Here is a 23409-nt window from a genome sequence, read left to right on the forward strand (position 1 = left end):
AAGTCTTTAACAGTAACTGATCAGCACTGTGCTCAGGATACTTCTAAGTTTCTCCAGTTTTAAGTATAAAATGTAAAAAAAAAAGTACAGTTCATAGCGTATAAAGTAAAAGAGTAAAGTTCAAAGTATAAAATGTCTTAAATATCAGATCAAAGCCAAAGGTTTTTCTTTAAACTCAAAAGAATGCCCCTTATACTGCCTGTGAAGCTTTTCTCAGCTTTTCAGGCTGGGGGGAAACAAAGCTCAAACGTTTGTGTTGTTCTTGAAGAAGGAAAATAACATTCCCTCTTCTCCATCAGCAAGGAGAAGAAAAAAACCTCATGCAAAAAAAAAATATACATTTATATATAAATAAACTCATTATGAAATGCTACTCAGGGCATTTGAACTGCCAGCAGCTGCTGCTGCCTGGACACTGCATACCATCAGGGCTGACGGGCTCTGCTGGGGGGCAGGAGCTGCCTGTTTGCTCTGTGGGAGATCCCTGAGCCCCAGATTCGAGTGGTGCATCACTGGGCTCGTGGCTGGCTGCTGGGGCTTGCTCTGCCTTCTGCCCTTGTGCCACAGGAGGCGTCCAACGAGGGATGAACGTGATTCCTTGGGAGATCAGCTCCTTCAGGTAGTGCTCAATAACTTCCTTGCCCTGATAGAGGAAAACCAACGTTAGGAAGGAATACCCCATCTACTCAAAGCCAGCCAGATGCCAAAGATTCCTCCTCAGGACGGATGACTGTCGCTGTTAGAGATAAGCAAAAGGAAAGCAGCCGTCTCCTTCCATCTGCATGAACCTCCAGGAGAAATGTCAGCACGTACAGATGGCCAGGCACACTGCAATGCTCTGGGTGGAACTCTCTTACAACACGTTTATCCTACTACCTGTCAGTCAGCCAGGCTGCTCCTCTGCAGCCGTGGGGAAGCACCTCTCCCTCGAGCAATTGCAGGGACAGTGCTGATTTTTAGCCACAACTTTCTCTTCCTACATGAGAACAGTGTCCTCAGTGTCTGAGGAGCCTGGCACCACAGCACCCACTGGCACAGCCTGCTCCCTCCCCTGCACAGAAGCATTTCAGTCAACAGCTTGGTTTTGCTCGCTGCACAGTGGCTTTTTTCTTTGTTTGCCTTTCTGAGCAACTCCAGAGGCATAAGCAGCAACAGAAAGCTACAGTAGGCCTGTTTTATAGAAGAGAAAACAGAGATGCACTGACAGCAGGCACTTTTGTGAAGGCACACAGGGAAGCCCAGCTCACCCGTTTGATGTTGGACGTGTATTGCTTCATGGCAATCTTTTCCACCGTGCTTTCGAAGCCAAAGAATGACTTGATGTCGAGAGATGCAGACTGTTCAAAGCACGTCCACTCTTCATTCTCAGGGTGAACCTAAGCCCAGAGACAGACAGACACAGGGTTGGATGGTAGCAGGCAGCTCACAGTATGCCAGGGCCCTCGCTCCTGGTACTGAATTGGGCTGAATTTAATTCCAGAGCTACACAGAGGGGCAGAAGAGGCGTCCTGCAGGGTGCTGACAGACCCACATCTAACAGATTGAATCCCCCAGAGTTACAGAAGCATGTCATGAGTTGGACATGTGAACCTTTGTGGTTGAAGGAGCATTCCTCATGCTTACAAAGAACATAAGCTTAAAACCCAGCACATCTGAACAGCTGCATGAATAGCAAAACTAAAATAACAGCAAGACTGCTGTTTTGAAACTGTCATGGCAAAACCTCCTTGCAGAAGGCCTGGGACAACCTTTCAGTCTACATCTATAGCAAAGGAAGAAAAACAGGGCTTTTCTAATTCTGGGTAGGAAACTCAGCCGCTGAACATCAGCCTTCCCCACCAAACACAGCATGTGTGGGAGAACCAGGCATCTTCTCACTGCCAGTTCAACGTTATAGAATCCTAGAATGGCCTGGGTTGCAAAGGAGCACAATGCTCATCCAGTTCCAACCCTGCTGTGTGCAGGTTGCCAACCAGCAGCCCAGGCTGCCCAGAGCCACATCCAGCCTGGCCTTGAATGCCTGCAGGGATGGGGCATCCACAGCCTCCTTGGGCAACCTGTGCCAGTGCCTCACCACCCTCTGGGGGAAAAGCTTCCTCCTAATATCCATCTTATCAGTGTAGCTGCTTCCCCCTGGTTACCCTACATACGGTTACACAAGCTTTTCTTTTCATCTTCTGAACCTAATCCTTTCCTGGGGGGGCTCTGCCTCCTCTCTGCAGGTGCTGCTGTTCACAAACTGGTGTGAAAGGAAAACCCAGCCCACTCACAAATACACAGCGTGCTCTACAAAGGACACAAATTCCCTCAGGAAAAAAATACAGCAGCTGCAAGAGAAGGATCGTATTTCTGCAAGTTGCTTCAGAGAACACTGCAGAAAAGGAAAGATGAGAATAAACCTGCTTCCGGTACGTCCTGGCAGGGAAAAGAGAGCTGGTAAAAATAGAGCAGAGAACCATCTTGAGGATGCAGACAGCTTGCTCCCACTCTGTTCCAGGAAGAGCTCTCCTCAAAGCCCAGCTGCTGACGTTTCCTTCCGAAGGACTCAAGCCGGAGAGGCAGCACAGCCAAAATCAGCAAGTGCAGCAGCGTGAGCAATTCCAGAGTTGACCTTCCATGCATTTCACAACTGTCAACACCCTTCACAGCCATGGAAGCTTGATTTCCTGTCATTTTTGGGAAACGCCACGTAGCCACTGACTGATCTTTGGTTCAGGCACCTCCCCCTCACCATCCAAAATGGTTAACAGCTTTTCAACTGTCTGCCTTGCTTGAAGCAGAAGCCACTTACAGTTTGCACACTCCCAAGAAACCAAGCTGCTGTCCAGCTGCCAAAAGGGCAGGTAAGTAATGGGATCTAGACTTTTGTTTAGGGAACAAAAAGCAGTATCTGATCCCTTCAAGAAACAGTCGAAGCTGTTTAATGGTGACTGATCCCTAATAGCACAATTAGAGTGAAATGGCACACTGTTGCTGAAGGTAGAGACACAGAACAAGTCACCCCAGGCCACAGATAAGACCTTTCTCCACGTTTCACCCAGAGGGTGGTGAGGCACTGGCACAGGTTGCCCAAGGAGGCTGTGGATGCCCCAGCCCTGCAAGCATTCAAGGCCAGGCTGGATGTGGCTCTGGGCAGCCTGGGCTGCTGGTTGGCGACCTGCACACAGCAGGGGTTGGAACTGGATGATTTTTGAGATCTTTTTCAACCCAGGCCATTCTATGATTATGATTCTATGTTTAGAGCAAGAAGATCGTTATAAAATAGATGCTAAAGCTTTCACTTGTAGGCAAAGAGGTAAATTAGTTGCCAAGTTTCCCTGGCAATGCAGGTTTCCTCCTAAATACCCAAATCTAGATACATGTCCAAAATCCCAATGCTTTAACATCCTGAGTTTCAACTTAAAGAAACCCAGGGAACACTGTCAATTCTGGATCACCGTTCCTGTTTTCTGCTCTCACTCTAGATCCTAACACTCCAAAAACAGTGAACTTAAGGAAACTTACCAGGCTCCACAAAAGCCCTGGAAAAGGCCTGTTCCCCAAAACCCAATGGCCTTCCATTATCCAATTGTACTGTACAGTCCAGGGCTCAAATTCACTCAAGAAATGTTGCCCTACGTGTTGGCACGTGGCTTTCAATCATTTCCTCACAGACAAATAGGATCAAGGCACTCACTGAGTAGCTGCATGTCTCAAGGACGACCACACGGTTGGCAAAAGTCTCATTGTGGGCTTCAATGCGGAGCGTTCGCTCCTTCCAGTTCACCGTGTTCTTCTGTATGAAGAAAACATACTCTACCCCTGCAATCTGAGAAGGGTGGAGAACCAAAAGGGGGAAAAAAAGCAAGAGGAAGAGAGAAAGAACAGCTTTAGGAATCTTCACTGGTTTGAACCTGCCAACAAAACTCAGCACTCTGTGCCCCTTGGATTCCACTCACCTTCTTTAGCAACCGAGGAGCATCCACATTCAGCTTGCAGCTCCGCTCAATGACGTGGATTGCTCCATCGTCGCTTTTGGATTCATGCAGGATTTCACTTCCTAGGAAGACTGGGATCTCTGGACATGTAGGAAAGCGCTTTTCGTATGCCTGGAAGTGAAAAATAGAGCTGAAGTTTTTTTTATATACATATATTTCTGCTTCTGGCCAGATCAACTAACTGGCTGTGAATTACACAGGTTGCCTAAAGAGAAGTTGCAGATGCCCCATCCCTGGTGGTGTTCAAGGCCAGACTGGATGGGGCCCTGGGCTGCCTATCTAGCACCTGATTGGCAACCCTGTCCACAGCAGGGAGGTTGGAACAAGAAGATCATCAAGGTTCCTTCCAATCAAGCTATTCTACAGTTCTACTTGTTTCCCTTAGAGTAAGAGCCCAACACGTGGATGCCTTTCTTCTCTGCTAAAAAGGGAGCCAATGAAGGGGGTGAAGTCAAATCCAAATACGTATGAACACTGCTGGCATCCACTCGTGCCAGTCACGCAGCTCATCACGTCTCCACATCTCTTTTCTTTCCCACGCAAAGCAGAAACAAAACCACGTTGTTAAACAAGTAGTGGGAAGAGAATCAAACCCTGAACATCAGCAATGGAATCTTCAGCTATCACAGAAGGCCAGCTATGCTGTTTTCTGCTTGCTATGGACTTGACCCAGAGACGACAACGTTCCAGTCAGACATATTGCCTGTATGAAGAAACTGTTTTGAAATATTTAATACTCCTTTGTCCCAAAATTGTGATCAACTGTTGACACTAAAAATGTGTCAAACTGCTATGGATGCTGCAGACTATCAAGGGTAAGACCAGCAATTGCTGGCTACTCAGTTGACCACAATCCACCCGCTTCCAAAATAATTCAGTTCTAGTTCTGAAACCTTCGCTTTAATTTACTCCCCTCCTTCCAAAAAACCTTTCCTCCAAAGGTTCTTTATCAGCTCTTGGAAAGAAAAAAAAAGAAAAAAGAAAGAATTCAGTCTCCATGGCACCTGCAGCAACTGAAGTTAACATGCACATTACCTACTGTTGCCCATTTTTCCCTACTTGTCAATCTCTCCTTACATCTCCAGATCTTTGCTGGATGGAACATTTTCCTTTCATTCCAGAGAAAGCACCTTGCACGTTGGGCTGCTATTGCAAACATAACTGAAGCAACATGAGCAGATGCTGCATAAGAAGCCCAGGATTCAGCTACAGCTGTGACTGCAGGGTAAACCATGCTCCCTTTCCATTACACCCTCATGGACAGCTGCACCAATTTGGTCACAAGACATTCCTGCTATGATGCCACAGAGAGTCCCTACCATCTGAAAAATGCTGCTGTCTCCCCATCTTCTCTCAGAATTATTAATGTGATGATCATTGAGAACAGCCCAGCTCTGCTGAGGGCTGGCTGCATTCTCTGCTCCCACAGCAGTTTGATGGGTTGGATGGCCCAGTGTGCGTTTGTGCACCCTGGTGCTGGGGAAAAATACCTGCTCTCAAAATAGCTCAGGCACTTAAGGACACATTTCCTGTCTCCTGACCCTAGACCTCAGAACAGAAGTTGTTTCAGATGGCCGTATCATGAGGAAAGGGAAAGCAGATTATTAGCTGGAGTCCCAGCCCTAAGCAAAGCCTGTAACACTCCTCCCACAAGTCACTAAGCAATGCTCTGCTGTATTTGTTGGAGGGCTGTTGCTGTACCTATGAGACCTCCACTTCAGCACTTCCCTTCTAATCTCAAGGAAAAATTAAACTATTTTAGATGAACATAAAGCTTCCCATAGCGAGTGACTGTTTGCAACACCAATCTGTGTGGCTCCACGTACTGAATGCAAACCCACTGCTTTAAGCAGCTGAACTTGTTGTAATGATAAGCCATTCTGTGAAGTCAGACCCTACCAAAGGATGCTATTTGAATGGGTCACTCCTTACATGCCCTTAACACACTTGCTAGAAGCATAAGTGAACATCCCACCCTAAAAGGATGTTCAGTGAACAAGGATTAACCATAAGAAAAAGGTTGAGTCAACCCTGTTGAACTAAGGTCAGCACTAAGGCTGGGTTTTTTCCTTATTTCCCACAAACTGAAGAAGTACAAAGCAGGCAGACTGAAAAGCTCAAGTACAGCAATGGTGGCCTCTATTCCTCTTTCTTTCAGGGCTGCAGCTGTACCATGAGCACTCACGAGGGGGTCTGCAGAGAAACAAGAGCTGTTCTTGCACTAGATGGTGAACAGTCAAAGAACAGCTGTCGCCCAAAAGCCCCACCTCAGCAGCTGCACCTGGAATACAGACCTGTGAGTGCTTCATTGCCACTGAGAGACCACCATGGCAAATCTGGAGCTCCACACAACTCCACCGAACCCAGGTACCTCTGCTTCTGTTTGAAGATGAGGCCCCAGGACCCCAACACACAGCTGTTCCTCCCTCCACTGAATATGTGCTCAACCCAGTTGGAGACAGGCTTCCTAATGCACCATCATTAAATCTTGCAAAACCAAGATCAGGTCACCTATTAACAGCGTAGTCAGCCTCAGTTTTGGAAGCAGATGCACACATCCATGCACAGCCGTGGTGATACAACCAAGACAACAGCCCAAACCATCACCTGCAGAGGTGGAACACTTCCATATTTGAGAAAAAATCCCTTTCACACACTGATAGTAAGTCTTTTGCTGATCTTCTCTGCACAGCAACAACTCTAAAAATACAGCAGCCCAAAGATGCCCGAGATCACATGAAGGACAGCTGAAGCACCACGATTCACCCACAATGAAGTCACACTGTCAACATGCTGAATCTTTCACCACTGCAGAGAGTGAGCTATCAGGAGCCCTCCCTCACAAGCACCCAGCATCCTCTTATCAAGATCAGCATCTATAGAACGGCACATTTCTGCTCCAGCAGAGAAACTGAGGAAAATCAGGACACAATCATCTCCTTTTTTCCCCATCCAGCACCAGAACTGATCGTAATTTTCTCCTCCTCCATGATTTTGCAGAGTGCAAGGTGAACAGCAATACCCCAGTCAAATGGCACAGGGATTTATTATTAGCTTGTTTTAATACTTCAGCTCCTAATCCATCTGCATGTGCTCTCATCTCCGTGCTGAGGCAACTCTGCACTGACAAGTATACAGAAACTACAACTTGTCTCCCTTCTCTGCTGCAGGAATCCTGCCACTACTTTTCCCTAAGTGCATATTCACTACACCTTAAGACAAACACTGTGATGGCCAAAGCACTGAATGCTGTATTAAAGAAAGAAAAAAAAGGCTCAGTGAACTGCTCCCTCCCCTAAATCCTACAGGGATTAGCACTAGCTTGCACTTTGCACACCTCCTGCAAATCCTCCCACCCGACCAAGCCAGCACGTCACCCTGAATCCTGGCTTGGGCTCCTTTTTCCAGCATCATCAGACTCTGCTATTGACTTCACACCAGCTTGGACTGGAAGAAAATCCCCCAGCACAGCTGCAGGTCCAACAGACCTGAGCACTGTGCACGCGTGGTGAACCAAGCAAACTCTCTCAACATCTCAGTTTACAAGAATTCTTTTCTTTACAGTTCAGATTTATGTCCCCTCTTCACTCCCAAACAACCACTGCACAAGAGATGGCGGCTCAGGCCCTACAGAGTCCTACTCTAAACCAAGAGGTTTTGTGTCTGTTTTCCTGTAGAACCACTGCCACAAAAACAGTGCCATGCTGTCCTTTGGTGGTGGACTGTATGCCATCCTTTCACAAACATACAGGTGTCATTTAAACCTTTGTAGTCATCTCCATCAGACTGAAGTCACGCATCCTGATTTGCTCGCGAGGAACACCTCTCCTATGGGACAGGCTGAGAGCTGGGGATGTGCAGCATGGAGAAGAGAAGGCTCTGGAGAGAGCTGATCATGGCCTTCAGTATATAAAGGGGAGCTTTAAGAAAGAAGGGGACACAGTCTATAGCAGGGTCTGCTGTGAGAGGACAAGGGGAAATGGTTTCATACTAAGGGAAGGGAGATTTAGGTTGGATCTAAGGAAGAAGTTTGTTACAATACAGGTGGTGAAGCACCACAGGCTGCCCAGAGAGGTGATGGGTGGGGATGGGTGCTTCGTTCCTGGAGATACCCAAGGTCAGACTGGATGGACTCTGAGCACTGATGGAGCTGTGGGTATCCCTGTTCACACAGGGGAATTGGACTAGATGGCCTTTAAGAGTTCCTTTCAACTCAAGCAACCCTATGATCTTTTATAACAGCTACTCCTGTTTCTCCTCTGCAGGTTTCAACAACTTCTCCAGCAAGCGACTTTGAAGTCAATTACACAACAGAGGCCTTAGGAATCACAAACAACGGGGAAGTCCAAGCACTGAATTACAGCTTGAAACAAAACACCTCCAAACTAAGGATGAAGTGACAAAAAAAAATGCATCTGTGTTCAGATGAACGGGGAAACAGGAGACACGATATCACGTTTTGATATAAACGTGTCAAGATCATCAGCCTTTTGGAAAGGGATGCAAGAGCAAGATAGGACCCCTCACCACTTTTACATAGGAAGTGGAGGAGTTTATTCTACCTTTTCAGTAGCTCGAATGAGGTATAGTTATCTCCAGATTCAAGTATTTTCAGGTTTGACCTTCCAGGAAAAAGTAATCATTTCATCCAGGAAAGCCTCCTACTGCTTAGCCCCAATGCAGAAAGGAAAACAAAGGTTCTGTACACACATTCACCAGGCAACAACCCATCTGCTTCTTAATCACTACAACCTGCAGAGAAACATAACAACCTTTTGGACCTGAGGGAAGCCAGTTTTGATTTGCCAGAGGTCCGCTGGACCACAGTTACCCAGGCTGGGAACGTGGATCAGAGCTCTGCCTCCCTGGACTGCAGTCAATCATTTGTCTCATTCCTTCAGATCGGGGTGAATGAAACAATTCAGGGAACACCAGCTGCCCATTACAACACAGGCACAACCGAGTGACATGGCACCAAAAGCAGGACATGCACTGCAGCTGCACAGAGCTAACCTGGGAAATTACCACTGTGCCCAATTTCCTGTCTGAGAAGAAACGTTATCCCATTCAAGCTGCCTGGATACAGTATTCCCCTCTGCTTATCACAGAGTCAAATAATGGCTTGGGTTGGAAGCGACCTCCAGAATCACGAATCTCCAACCCCCTGCCACATGCAGGGCCACCAACCTCCCCATTTCATACCAGCCCAGGCTGCCCAGGGCCCCATCCAACCTGGCCTTGAACACCTCCACGGATGGACGGGGCATCACAGCCTCTCTGGGCAGCTGTTCCAGCACCTCACTGCTCTCACAGCAAAGAACTTCCCCTGACATCCAACCTCAATCTGCCCTCCTTCAACTTCAAATCATCTTCCCTTGTTCTGTTACTATCTACCCCGTAAAGAGTTGAATGGTTGGTGATGGAGCACTTCAAGTCACAAACAACACAATGCATCGGTCTTTGCAGCAGCCACAGAAGCAATGCTTTATACAGGAATGATTGCTACATGGCTGGGCAGGTTTGCCATTGCCTATTGCAGAGAGATGCCAGATGCACAGGACTAGGAGGCAAGGAAGCAGACATCTCTGGTGACTAACACCTTATAGAGCAAAACACAGCAACCAAGCATTACATCACATGCAGGCTGCTCAGCGAACCAGCCCCAAATCAAAAAGGCTGGCTCACAAAGTAATGCTTAGTTGGCACGACAATCTGTTGTAGCCAGAAGCAGCTGTAAGAATTGTGGATAATTTAAGTAAACTCAGGGTCAAATCTGAACAGGCCACTGTGCTTAGGAATTTAAAATCCACACTGTTTGAGATTTAACCTTTGATGATGGTTCTAAGCTGTCTCACCAATTTTATTCCCTGCTCAAGAGTTTATTGTTTAACTTCTATACTTATACATTCAGCAGAAGAGAAAAAAAAGTCTTCTAGACATGACTAGAATACAAGCTGAACTTCCAGCTATCTTGTGTCTCCTTGCACCACGCTGCAGTGCCACTTAGTTCAGAGCTCATCCGTTCCAGCCCCAGACTGCACTCCTCAAATAAAGCTTGAGAAATGAATGCTTCTCCAAAGCAATAAGATCCTATGTTGCACCGGGAGCAGGCGACCAAAGAAAACATGGACAACCCTCAAATGATCCAGTTCCTCTCCAAATCCACACATGATGCTGGAATCATCCATTCCTAAAACACTCTTGCCAAGCTAATGGAGTCCTAGCACTGGCAATGCAAGTCTGCCAAAGGGAGCTTCCAGTAATTGAAGGGAGTGTATAAACAGGAGGGGGAATGGCTGTTTATGAGGGTGGGTTGTGACAGGACAAGGGGGAATGGTTTTAAACTGAGACAGGGGAGATTGAAGTTGGATCTTAGGAGGAAGTTTTTCAGCCAGAGGGTGGTGAGGCACTGGAACAGGTTGCCCAAGGAGGCTGTGGATGCCCCATCCCTGCAGGCATTCGAGGCCAGGCTGGATGTGGCTCTGGGCAGCCTGGGCTGCTGGTTGGTGACCTGCACACAGCAGGGGATTGGAACTGGATGAGCACTGTGGGCCTTTGCAACCCAGGCCATTCTATATGATTCTATGACTGGTATGATGCCCACTGCGCACACAAAGCAGACCAGGGCACATGGCTACTGCATCTTGTCTCCAGAAATCCAAATAAGCAGTTCTATCCACTTCCAGCAGCTGTGGTAAACATCATCTGCTTGCCCATGGGGAAGCATCCCACACCATAATCTCTAGAGAAATGTCAGCTCTACGCTCAGCCTGACTATTGCTCACTCTCAGCCTGCTTAATAACTTGAGGAGGTGGTGGCAGGGCACAGGGGCTGAACAACTGAATACAGCTGTGAAGAATTATCCCAGCTGACACAGGAATCATTACTTTCAGAATTCTGTTGCCAAAAGCTTCTCAGCAGTAAGATGATGGGATATTTATAGTGCATCTTGACAGCATGGTTTCAAGCCATCAAGTCACACCAAAGCATCACGTCTTGAGTCAACGCTAGATCCTCTGTAAGCACATGCAAAGTTAACCCAATGCCTTCTGACAGTTACAACAAGCCCTCCTTCAAAGCATGGCAAGAAAAGAGGCAAGAGAAGTTGCCTTCCTCTAAAATACCAGCATGGACAGTGGTTGGACACAGACCACCTGGATCCAAAGGTGATTTGCCTGCACTCAGTAAGCACGTTCTGTATACCTAACAATCCTGCTGCAGGGAGTTCATTCGCTTCTGTAGGGAAGCATCCATTTCTCAGCTTGTGCTCGGATGCCTACTGGGACATTACATGTCAAACATTACAGGGACTGAGCATCAAAGAGAAGCTATTTTAAAACATTTTCCTCCTTTCACCTCGGTTCTTCCCCAATCTCTAGGGCACTGCCAGTCAGAAATCCTATTTCCAACACCATCTGAAATCTGTGTCGTTATCCACATCAGCTGCTCCAAAGGAGCCTTCGAGCACTGGCCATGCAGGCTGCAAAGCTCTATCACCCCTCACTTGTGGCTGTCCAAGGACACTGGGCAGCAGGCACTGCTCCTTCTCTTTGGAACTCCACTGGTGCTGCCCTCACAGCTCTCCTCCAATCTTTTCAGCCATCTGCACAGCTGCAGCACTGCTGTTCTGTGCTTGTGAAGCATTCCAGCTGCCAGAAGCCGCTCTGCTCTCCCTGCAGCAAGTGCTCTTCTTTTTCCAGGGCTCACACTTGAAAGCAGAGGCTGTGAACCAGCATCAAATATCTTGGTTAAGATTCTACTCTGTTTAAAGAAAAATCAGCCTGGGATGTTCCAAGATTAACGACGTCTTGAAGCTCCAGCTGGGGAGTCTGTAATTATAATTAAGTACACGGCAAGGCCCAGAAATGTATTCTATGGTGCATCTGTGCTGTAGGCATTGTAAGATACTGCACTGTAGTTGACAGCTGATCTGCACGTCTGATGCAGCACAACAGCAGCAGCCTCTCTGAGACCAGATGGGCTGTGAAGACATGCTGAACTTGTCACACCAAACACACCCTCAGAGCTAACACTGTTCCTGCTAGACATCGTTCTGCTTGTACGCTGCACTGCTGTCACACACCATTCTCTTTGTTACCAATGTGTACTGCAAGCTGTTTGGGCCAAACCGCAGCACCTACCTGGCACAAGAAGGCTTAGATCTCTGTTACAAGGGAACCTGCACCAGTCAGTGAATTATCACATCCTTTAAGAAACCACAGTATCAGAGAGCAGAGCATGTGCAACGTGTCAGGGTTTCATCAGCCTCTTTATAAAGCCAGCGTGCTAAATGTGACAGCAACCAGTCATTACATAAAGCTTTCTGAGGACCTAACATCTGTAATACAACACGCACTCATCATGCAAAGATATGAACAAAAATAGTTTTGAAAAGTTATGTGGAGAGAAATTCTAGCCGTTAGGGCTTCAACAGTGTTTAGTTTCTCCTCCTACAACTAATGCTGACAGCTGAAATAGCAACAAGCTGCTTTCAATTAGACTGCGTATACAAACCTCCTGTCACTGTTAGCATGAAAGAATACCAGGCAGTGAGATAGAAAATGATGCATTTTGGTGTTAGTTGCAGTGGATGTTTGAGTCTTGCACACAGCTATGGGCCAGATCCTCAGCTGGTGCATCTGAGAAAAACTTCAGTGGCTGCACAGCAGCTTGGACATGCTGGACATAGCCAGTGGACAAGGCTGATCTGCTGGGTGATTATCTGGGGGTAAGAGTGAAGATCCCTGGCAGAGCCAGTGAAGATCAGCACGACTGCTTCAGCTGGGTTGGGCTAATGAGAAAGACACCCCACACAAGGACCACAAATAATTGCTTTTGATGGGATGGAGCTGTGTGCTACAGCACGAGAGTAAAGAGGGAGAAGGACTATTTTTTACTACTAATTTCAATGCCAAGTCATTTCTGAGATAAAAACTGCAACATTTGCAGCCTGAACTAAACTTGCCAGCCAGCTTGTTAGCACTCAAACCACACTAAGAGATGCAGAAGTATATATACACCATCGTGGTTCCATTCAGTTCATCTGACCTGAAAAATGATGAACTTCAGATCAAGTAAATGCAAAGAACTCTGTATTGCCTCTACAGCTGGGAAAGAATGATAGGAGCTTGGAAGTACAGGTGGCAGATCAGGACCTCAGACAGTCAAGTTCCTATCTGCAGACCAACACAGAGGGAAGGTGACAAGCTGCCCTGAACAGATCTTTAAGGCTGGGCAGAAAGACCATTTCTCTCGGCAGAAACCATTACCTGCCATGAGCAGCAATAAGAGCTGAATATGAAGTGCATCATGAGTGCGGCAAGAGGACCAAATAATTGACAGAAGTGCTGCCTTGAAGTTTGCCCTTCACACCATTATGGCTGCAATTAAAACTGCACGTGAAGTGTAGGAGACCACATAGGAGTGCACAGCTATTTCAGGCCTGTAGCACTGGAAACAAAGCAAAATTAGGGTACACTACAGAGTATTCAAATCTGGTAGATGTAAACTGCAAGTGTAACGGGCTGAATGCACTGCTAGAATTAACAGGAAAAGAATCCCTACCATATCTGACCTAACAATTCACTGGCAACAAATAATGTGAAAAATCCAGTCTCTCTCTTAGCCTTGTTTCCTGTCCATTATGTCCATTATGGACTCACATGCCCAAACCAAACTCAACACCACGTATCAGAGGACAATCCACTTGACTGAACAGCTACGTTTAAAAGGGGAAAGGAGAAGGAAGGGAAAGACAGAATGGAAAAGGAAGAATATAACATAACAAAACCTGTCAAGATTCTTTTCAAGTCAGAGATGTCAGGCGCTGGATATCATTTGATGAGCTAATCTGTGATCCTTCAATGAAAGCACAGAATAGGAACAAAGCAGGTGAAAAATCACTTCTGTGGATGCGGACAAGTGAGAGAAGATGATCCTTTGTTTAAGAAGAAGGGAGCACTCTTGTAGTAAAAGGAAGAGAAAAACAACTGAAACTCCTGCACGACCAGGAGATGCTTGCTAAGCCCTCAGATTCCCTTTTACTTCTCAGATGCACAGGACTAGCAAAGAGAGCAAGAAGGGGAATGCAGTGTGAAGGACTCTGTGGATGTGCCAAATTTACTGCCTGCCCATGCCAGAATGCCAGCAGCAGAAGCTTTAATAACCAGTAGAGTGTAAATCCATAGACAATTATCCAGAGATACACAATAATAAAGGTATTAACACGGGCTCTTCTGTCACGCACAGCCCTGTGCTGTCTTGAGGATGAGCAGCACAATGTGCACAGTGCAAGCTCCAACAGGATGAATCATGTTCCTGGTGGCAGGGTTCAACAAAAGGCATGGGAAACACAATGCCTTTCAACAAGGCCAGGATGCAATGAATCATTTGGCTACATCCACCTTACTTCTCAGCTCCTCGTAACCGAAGGCAGCACATGCATCATTTACCATAGGAGGGTCCAAACATCAGAGATTCTGGGGTACTTCTCCTAACAAACCCTCCTTACCTCACAGCACAGCCTGTACAGAGCCCCAGAAGTCTCACTCTCCCCATTACAAATGTTATCAGTGCACAGGGACCCTTAAAATAGAGAGATGTCTGGGAATTTACTCACACCATCCTTGTCTTCCTGACACCAACCTCAGCACGAGCACACTGCGCCCCAAAGGTTCACAGAAAGCATTTGGGGTGGAGAGATGAAAGCAGCTGAATATAAGGTTCCCAGTACTGAGGAAGCTGCTGTCAGATTTATGTTGAGGCAGATTAACAGCAGTGCCATGTGCTGAGGAGCAAAACAGCTTCGCTGCACGCCCACACTGCCTGCAAAACTTCCAGCAACTGACAGCGAGTGCCTGACAGCTCTGCGAGATCCACGCTGCCTCCACACAAATGGGGGGCTCCATCCAAACACATCCAACGTGGTAACGAAGCCTGCATCCAATCTGGCCCGTGTGGACTGCCACCAGGCTCAAGCACTGCCTTTAGAATCTTCCAAAATGTCCGTCTTTGTAATAATGCAGATCCTGCTGTGGACACGTGATCTTCACAGGAGATTACAGAGGGACTACAGGGTCTATATTCAGTTCCCTAGACTACCACACGGTCCTTTGGGTGACCTTGGAGCAAGTAACTTAATCTTTATAAGAGGACTAATAACTTTGCTAAGGTGACAGCAATTTGAGCTTGCTGAGCTCCTAAAGGACGACGTTTGCAATCCCAACCTTGAAATCCCAGGGAATTTTAAATTCTATCACGTTGAAAAACTGGAAGCAAATAAAACTAAGCCACTTGAAAAATAAACCCATCAAACCCCAGCCTTTAGGCATTCTGCTAACAAGCTTACAAAGGATTTGTCTAGAGGCAGCCTGCTGTATGAGCAGCCAGTCTATTGATGGGCATCTAGTGAGGGTTATCCTACTAAGACAGACAGTGAGAGCATGGAGAGGTATGCATAGAGCCAAGTACCTCCATCACAAGCACTGGTATCTAATTCTAACACAGAATGCACTGGGAGAACAAGAAAACAAAGCTAGAAAAGTTTCACTACCACAAACATTAACCTTAGACTGGTTGCAGGCACATCTACCTCATGTTACTGGCTCAGCTGCTTACGGACACAGCAAACTTGGACAAGACTGGAAGGAGAAAAAAGGGGGAAAGCTGGGGGTGGGAGCCCAGCTATCGGAAAGAAAGGCTGTTAGGTCCTGATGATGAGAGAGCATCCAAGGGAATGGCACCTGCTCACAGCTGAGGAACTGCTGCTGCCTTTTATTCACACTGAGGATGAAGCAAAGAACCTCCCCCTCAATTCTAACTGTCGAATCAAAAGACTGGAGTCTGCTTTGGATAAAAGCAATTTTATGGCACTTATTTGCCTGGAATCCAGGAAAGGCAATGCTGCCAAAAGGAACACCATGCACTGTGTTGGGTTCTCCCTTCCATTCGTGGAAATGACTTTGACTGCTTTCACTCTGCAGCTTTCCACCTTCCTGCTGAGATTCCTGCAAGACCAAAGAAAACTGGTATCCTTGTTGAGCAGGGAAGAAAATACCAGACTGAAAGTCTCAGCGTTTGAGTCTCATGGATTCCTAGGGTAGACTGAAATGCTCCATAGAGGTTACTAAGCAAAACCTTGCAAGAATCTGTATGGAAGCATCTCAGATGCACGCCGAAATGCTCAGGTGCTGCCCTCAAAATGCAAGGAGCAGAGCTCTCAGAACCCTGAAGAGCAGTGGAAAAGTCCAAAATATCACAAACACTTTTAAAGCCTCACCTCAGGAAGCTGTTGAGGTGACATGAGCTTTCTGCACCACCAGCTTCAACTACAGCTCTCAAGCTCCTTCTGGATGACACAAAACTTGGAGAGATCTCACCCAACATTTCAGTCATGGGGTGGAAAGGGAAGAACAATTTGAGAGTTTCTATCCAAAGATCTCTAGTTTTTAAACCAAATCAGGAAGATCACTGATTTAGAAAAGACTTTTTAGATATGCAAATCCTATGATCATAGTATAATAGAATGGGTTGGGTTGGGAGGGACCTCAAGGACTGCGAAGCTCCATCCCCCCTGATGAAGACAGGGCCACCAACTTCCACACCTAATACTAGACCAGGCTGTGCAGTGCCCCATCCAACCTGCCCTTGAATACCTTCAGGGATGGATGGGGCATCCACAGCCTCTCTGGGCAGCCTGACACTGACTGGGATCAGATCTAGAGAGATTCTGAACAGAACGGTATTCAGTGATAACGCAAAGGTGGTGTATAGCAACAAGCTGACTCTGTCTACAACAAAACAGTCTTTTCCTTCCAGTGCCTAACTTGGAATTACAAATTAGTAGTTTATTTTACAAGTTGTTGGTTTGTTTGTTTTTCCTACAGTGACTAATAAGCTGTCTCTGTGAAAACACTGAGATGTTGACCCTTATATTTGATGGAAAACGAAGGAGAGAAGACAGTGAGAGCTAAACCTGTGCTCCTGCAGCATGCCCACAGAAGGCTGCCATAAAGATAAGCTAACCACGCTGCAGTCCCCACCTCCCACTGGCCTGAGGCTGCAGCCTGTAACAGCTGGAGGAGTAAAAGTGCTGAGCATTACTCACTGCCATGACGAGCTCAAAAGGGTATTTGTAGACTCGAACTGGGGACTGGTATTTCTGCACCATCTTCAGCACGCACCTGTAACACAAATCAAATTGGACAACTTCAGGCCCCTGATAACAAACGTTTATACATTCTAACAATGCTCACAAACAGATTTGGAAGCCTAACTCTTTCCCACAGACAGAGATCTTAGGTCTGTTTGCTGCCCGGCCTCACTTTGTAAGTCACAGAGGGAAGAAAGGCAGGTAGGTGTGTGCAGCCCCAGCCCAGCACACATCCAGCACACAGCAGAGTCCTCTGCTGCTTCCCAACACTACTTCAACCAAAACTCACAATAATTAAAGCAAAGATGTAAAGCCAGAACGTGGGGAAGGAAGCCTCTCCTAGGGATCTTGCAAAAGCTTAAATGGAAAATTCTCTTTTTTTTTCCCCTCCCTTCTATTTTCTGCATTAAGTTTGATACCATGATGCAAAATCTCTCCTATTGAAAGTCCGCGCAGCTTCGTGTACATTGTTTTAAATGCTTTTGTGCTCCAAGTACCATTTAGCTGTTTTAACTCACTGAAAGAAAGGAAAAGGAAACAGCATGCTTACAGAACAAGCCCGATGCTAAGCTAGCAATCACATCCCACTGCCTGAATGCCCACTGCCTCTAGCTGAATTGAGGGAATAACTGCATGCAGTGGAAACAATTCAGCTCTCAGTGTTTCATTTCTCCAAGCCACCTCTCACTGTTCTCATCAGGATTCCTCCCTCACACTCTTCTGCTGAGGTTTTAACCCTTAAATACACACCAATAACGAGCAGCTCAAGGAAGCAGGTAAACCATTAAAAAGGTTATCGGGCTGCTTCCTGCAATTCTTTTAGAATCCTTTACATTGCTCCCGTTAATGTCATCCAAAAACATCTGAAACACCAAACTGGACAGCTGGTTTGAGACTATGCTGATTCCACCCTGCTCAAATTCCTCTGCTAAGCAGACACCAGCCCTTGACAGCACCACGCAGCGTAGCATAGCTGAACTCAACACTCTGAGCACAGGGCAACTTATTGCTGACGTTTCAGGCCAAAAACTGGAGATGAAACATGACTTAAAAAAGCAAACAGCAGTAGGTCCTGCTCTAGTAGAGCTGCTGCAAAACGCCATCGCACACAGAAATCCAAGCGTTCAGCAAGGGAGGGGGGAAAAAGTTTGGGTACCTGAGAGCGAGGAATGTTTGTAGAAGGGTCTCACAGTCAGTTACTCTGCAGAGGATCACGTTACCCAGGGAACAACAACCAGGACTTGCTGGCTGTCCGAGAGCTTTATCGATGCTAAAAAGCCGGACCTCGCAGAGCGAGTAAATGCACAGAGCAGGCATCAGCACAGCAACCACCTCAGAGTGAAGTGAGCACAGCAGGAGCAAGCAAACACCCAGGAAGCCCAGACTGCTATCACATATCAGATACCCGAGCCAAGAGAGGCATGGGGCACCTTGTAATGCAATGCTGTAACATGATTATGCAAGCGCAATACCTACGCTGTGCGGGAACCTTCCGAGTCAGTGCAAATATAGCAAGAGAAGCCTCGTCACACCTCTTTAGCTGTCATCTTGCTTCCAGTTCTAGCCTCGCTTGCTAAACCTGGATGTCTGGCACTGCTGTAGGAAGGGGTCAGAAACCTCTGCAGGAGGAAGCCTCGGGACACAAGGGCGGCACAAGCTGTAGCTGAACAGCCTTCACCACGCTGCTTGGACTGCTCTGTTGTTATGCCAGCCTGCAGCTGCAACACCAGCCTGCCACAGGTTTGCTCTAGCCGAGGGAAAGGAGCAAAGGGGTCAGCAATAACTGTACCCACAGAAGCAGTGGAAAACAGACAGCTGATAACTCACACTTGCCCTAGAAACCTCTCATACCTTGGGAACAGTGTGCTGGCAGACCTTCCGTGCTCTCTTCTCAAGACTGAGCAGTCATTCTGCTTCTCAAAGCAAGAGGGACTTCAGCTAGAACTCCTGGGGAGGAAAGGAAAAAAAAGGCAGTGAGAGTAGTCACTTTTTGCATGGGGATACAGGCAGGTGATTAGCAGTGATAACGATGTAGGATTTCCAGGTGCTACCAGAGGGCTGCTGAGCCAGATTTGCTGAAGACATGCACATTAATACATGCTAGAGCTTTTAGTTCTCAGAGAAAGACCTGTTTTAGCAGTTGCTGAGTATTTCACATAAGTTATAAACAGATGTTTTCAGCCTCTTTGTAAAGACCAGAAAGCAGCTTCACGAGTACAGAAACACCTCTGGCTCCATAAACATTCGCCATAGCACTCCAGCCTTCAGCAGCCCAGCTACCTGTTCCACTTTGTTGTGCACCTGGCTGAAAGCACACATGGAAACTGGGCTGAAGAGGGGTGATTCAGTAAGCTGCAACCTGATGGCTTACAATGGTTAATCCACACCCAGAGGCAGTGTGTTACCCACACTGGGTAACACCAGCGTCTGGCCAAGCCCAGAGCAGTCTGAAAAACTCAGAGAGACCAGAGCAGCCAGTGCAATGAAGCAACACATGCAGCTAATCCCTGTAAGCATCCCAATTAGATGTTAGAAGCAGCTCAGCTATTGCACACCTGGACGCATGGGACAGCAGCAGCTACCATGTTGCACAAAGCACCCCATGATGCTGCCAGCAATGCCAGCAGCATGCAGGCTCGGCACACTGGGGCTCCTTGCAGAGGCCACCATGGCCCTTCTGCTACAGCACCTCACAGCTGAGCTGAACCCCTTGCACGGCAGCAAGTTAGGAGCTCAGGAATACACCTCTGGCACTGCACTGGAGAGAGAAGGAAACAACTCCTGACCGCACACAACTCCACACTGCAACTTCGGTGGCATTTCAGGGACAAGGTGAGCTCCTGACAAGAAGTGCATGTGCAGCACGCAGAGCTATCGCTGTCAGCTGAGCCTGGGAGGGCTCCTGCAGGGAGCACGAATCACAACACACAGCAGAAGGAGGAGAGGCAGTGACATTAACGTTACGCTTCCACTTTATTTAGAATCACCCAGCAGGCACCTGAGGGATTTTCCATATGCTTAACTTTTATTCTATTATTTGTAGGAGAGGCTGACTTGACAGACTACAGCCAGATGGTTGGGAATGAGAAATTGGGTTTCAAAATTAAATATACATAAAGTCCCAGATTGAAGTCCACAAAGCCCTGCTTCTCATCCAGAGCTAGCATTGCCTGTTAAGTGGCAGAACTCAGCAGCCACAGCCTTTATTCACTTCTCCCACCCATGATGGTTTCTTCTCAGCAGGAGAACCACCAAGCAGGTTTTGTGTTTGGTTCTGTTTTTGAGGGTTCTGTTTGTTTGCTTTCACGAAGCCCTGCTGAAAATAGCAAGAGTTCCAGACTTCCTCAAATTGTCTTTTGCCACATGAAAGCCAGCTGTCCCCAAGCTGATACTCACAGCCAGAAAGGGGGGACACAGAGGGTGGTGAGGCACTGGCACAGGTTGCCCAAGGAGGCTGTGGATGCCCCATCCCTGCAGGCATTCAAGGCCAGGCTGGATGTGGCTCTGGGCAGCCTGGGCTGCTGGTTGGCGACCTGCACACAGCAGGGGGTTGGAACTGGATGAGCTTTGTGGTCCTTTGCAACCCAGGCCATTCTAGGATTCTATGACTCTGGTGGGATGCAGCCTATAATCCTCCCTTCAAATCAACACACAAAGCTGTGCACAACACTTCTCTGCCTCGAGAGCCTTTTGCTGTGGCAGGTGCTGACAGACGCCTCGCTTACTTAATAACAAGATGGTACCAAGCTGCAGGATGCTTATTAGAGCCTCTGCACCCAAAAACTTGGTTCTGTCTTTCACAGCTCAATAAAAGAAATGGAATGGCACCAGCAGACAGCTCTGGTGTCTTTCAGAAGCTGATGTCTTCTCAGGCAGGGCTTCATCCTCTGCTCAGCCCTGAGCTGTGCACACAGCAATGTGGGGGGGGGGCACAGAGGGCTGCAAGACAGAGCTGCTGGGAGCCCGGCCCCCACGCTGTCACCCTGCATGGATGTGAGCCCAGTGGTGGATTACAACCAAGGGCGGACAACACAAACACCCCGACTGCATTTCCACATTCTGTGCAACACAATAGGGAGCAGCGCCTTTGGCTGAGAGGGGAAGGAGAAAAAGGAACAGCGTAAGCATTCTGCTCTCAAATATTTGTCGAGTGAGCCATTTCCTCCACGCAAGCATCAACATCAGCTTCATGCCTAATATTTCTGTGCCTTTATCTCATACTTGGTGGGGAATCCTTGTGCCAGGGAACCACAGCTGACCTCTCTATCACACACAGCCAAACTCTGACTCTCTGGAAGTTGAAGTTTGCCAGCTGGCAGCAGCAAAGTCTTCCTGGAGGGGCAGCCCTCAATCCTCACCCACAGGAGTTACACTGAGCCTTTTCTACTGCTACATGCACGCAACACCTCCAACATAAGCACAGAGATGTGCCCCCAGCTTAACACAGAGACAAGTCCATCTGCGATGCCCCAACAGCACAGCACAACAGGCTCAGGTTCAAGCATACCCCGAGCTGGATGGGACTCGTAGGCTCACAGCCGTGTTTCTCCTTGGGCCCAGGTGTGCCGAGCACGCTGCACAGCGGTTGTCACCACGCGACCCATTCCCCGCGGACGTCCCAACGGCGAACAGCACACGCGCGGTTTAACCCAGCCCTAAAGCCCGAGTCGGGGCTTTAATACAGAACCGACCCAAATACGTCAACGCATTCCATAGAAGCTCACCGGGGTCAGCCCTGGAGTTCCACAACACCTGTATTCCGGCACGCTACGAGCCGATGCGAGGCCACGATTGGGGCGGAATTCCCCCCCCAGCCCCTCAGCACAGCACCTCCCGCGGCCCTCAGCGCCGAACCGAGCCGAACGGAGCCGAGCCGAACCGAACCCCTCACACGACCCTCACCGAGGCGCCCTCCTCCGCCCCGCAGCGTGGCGTCCAAACGCGGCTCCGCGCGTCCTCACCGCGCCCACGGCGGAGCCCCGCCGGCCCCATGCCGAGCAACGGCGGCGGCCCCAACCCGGCTCCGCGCCGCGCCGCCCCCGGCTCCGCTTCAACCGCCGCGCTCCCGCCCCGCCCCAGCGCACGCGGCGCCGCAGAGCGCTGTCCATTGTGCTGCGGGGCGCGGCTCCGCCTCAATCCCCGCCCCGGCTCCAGCGGGCCCGGCTGGATTCGGCGGGCGGAGCCGAACCGAGCTGCGCCCCGTTTTATCGTAGTGAAGCGCTCGGAGCCCGGCTTATCGCTCCTGGGGTTCTGGCTAGTGGGGCACGCTGCAAGGGTTGAATCCTAGAATGGCCTGGGTTGCAAAGGAGCTCAATCATCCAGCTCCAACCCCCTGCTGTGTGCAGGTCGCCAACCAGCAGCCCAGGCTGCCCAGAGCCACATCCAGCCTGGCCTTGAATGCCTGCAGGGATGGGGCATCCACAGCCTCCTTGGGCAACCTGTTCCAGTGCCTCACCACCCTGTGTGTGAAAAACTTCCTCCTAATCTAACCTAAACCTCTCCTGTCTCAGTTTAAAACCATTCTCCCTCATCCTATCACTATCCACCCTCATAAACAGCCATTCCCCCCTCCTGTTTATACGCTCCATTGAAGTACTGGAAGGCCACAATGAGTTCTCCGTGGAGCCTTTTCTTTCCCAAGCTAAACAAGCCCAGTTCCCTCAACCTTTCCTCATAGGAGAGATGCTCCAGCCCTCTGATCATCTTAATGGCCCTCCTCTGGACCCACTCAAAGAGCTTCACGTCCTTCCTGTGCTGGGGAGCCCAGGCCTGGATGCAGTACTGTAGATGGGGTCAAAGGGCTATAGGGCTGTAGGACATCTGAGCCCCAGGTGCTGAGGCAGGCAGATCCACCATGCCTAAGGCTCACATCACCATGTGCTCACAGTGTTACCCCTCACCTCGGTGCTCCAATTCCTCGTGTTGTACCAAGAGAATGCGTTACAGCAGAGAGCTGCTCCCTGTCGGGCCACCTGCTGGACAAGGAAGCCATAGCAGAAAGCTGTCAGTAGCTCTGCGTTGTCCTTGAGGGTGTTTAATCAAAAACGTGTGGATGTGGTGCTCAGGGACATGATTTAGTCGTGGGTTATTAGAGTTAGGGTAGTATGGTCAGGTTTTGGTTGGACTCGATGATCGCTGAGGTCTTTTCCAACCTGAGCAATTCTATGATTCCATGGTTCTACGTGGCTGCACTCGAGGAGGAGCTGCCCATGCTGGTGGCACCTGTGGGCAGCAGCACAGGGCACCAAGGGGAGGTGAGAAGGGGATGTGAGAGACCAACC

The 23409-nt window shown here is 48.4% G+C and overlaps 1 protein-coding gene across 4 annotated transcripts in view; it reads right to left on the bottom strand.

The window, feature by feature from the left end:
• SEC14L5 (SEC14 like lipid binding 5) overlaps positions 1 to 22165 on the bottom strand; it is a 35448-nt gene extending 13283 nt beyond the window's left edge. For 2 of the 4 annotated variants that reach the window (XR_007379984.1, XM_048961619.1), the window contains exons 1-7: positions 22031 to 22165; positions 18980 to 19075; positions 17084 to 17159; positions 3939 to 4088; positions 3677 to 3808; positions 1248 to 1376; positions 424 to 643 (exon numbers count right to left, since the gene is read on the bottom strand). Coding sequence is in view for 3 of the 4 variants with exons in the window: in XM_048961619.1 (XP_048817576.1) it covers positions 424 to 643; positions 1248 to 1376; positions 3677 to 3808; positions 3939 to 4088; positions 17084 to 17146 (694 nt within the window). In the remaining variant the exon portion in view is untranslated. Of the gene's footprint in view, positions 1 to 423; positions 644 to 1247; positions 1377 to 3676; positions 3809 to 3938; positions 4089 to 17083; positions 17160 to 18979; positions 19076 to 19817; positions 20085 to 21852; positions 21979 to 22030 lie in introns of those variants that run through there. The other 2 variants (XM_048961620.1, XM_048961621.1) reach the window with 2 other exon arrangements.
• Between the last annotated feature and the right edge of the window lie 1244 nt (positions 22166 to 23409).

This window comes from Lagopus muta, chromosome 15, assembly GCF_023343835.1.
Source record: "Lagopus muta isolate bLagMut1 chromosome 15, bLagMut1 primary, whole genome shotgun sequence".
Taxonomy (NCBI): domain Eukaryota; kingdom Metazoa; phylum Chordata; class Aves; order Galliformes; family Phasianidae; genus Lagopus; species Lagopus muta.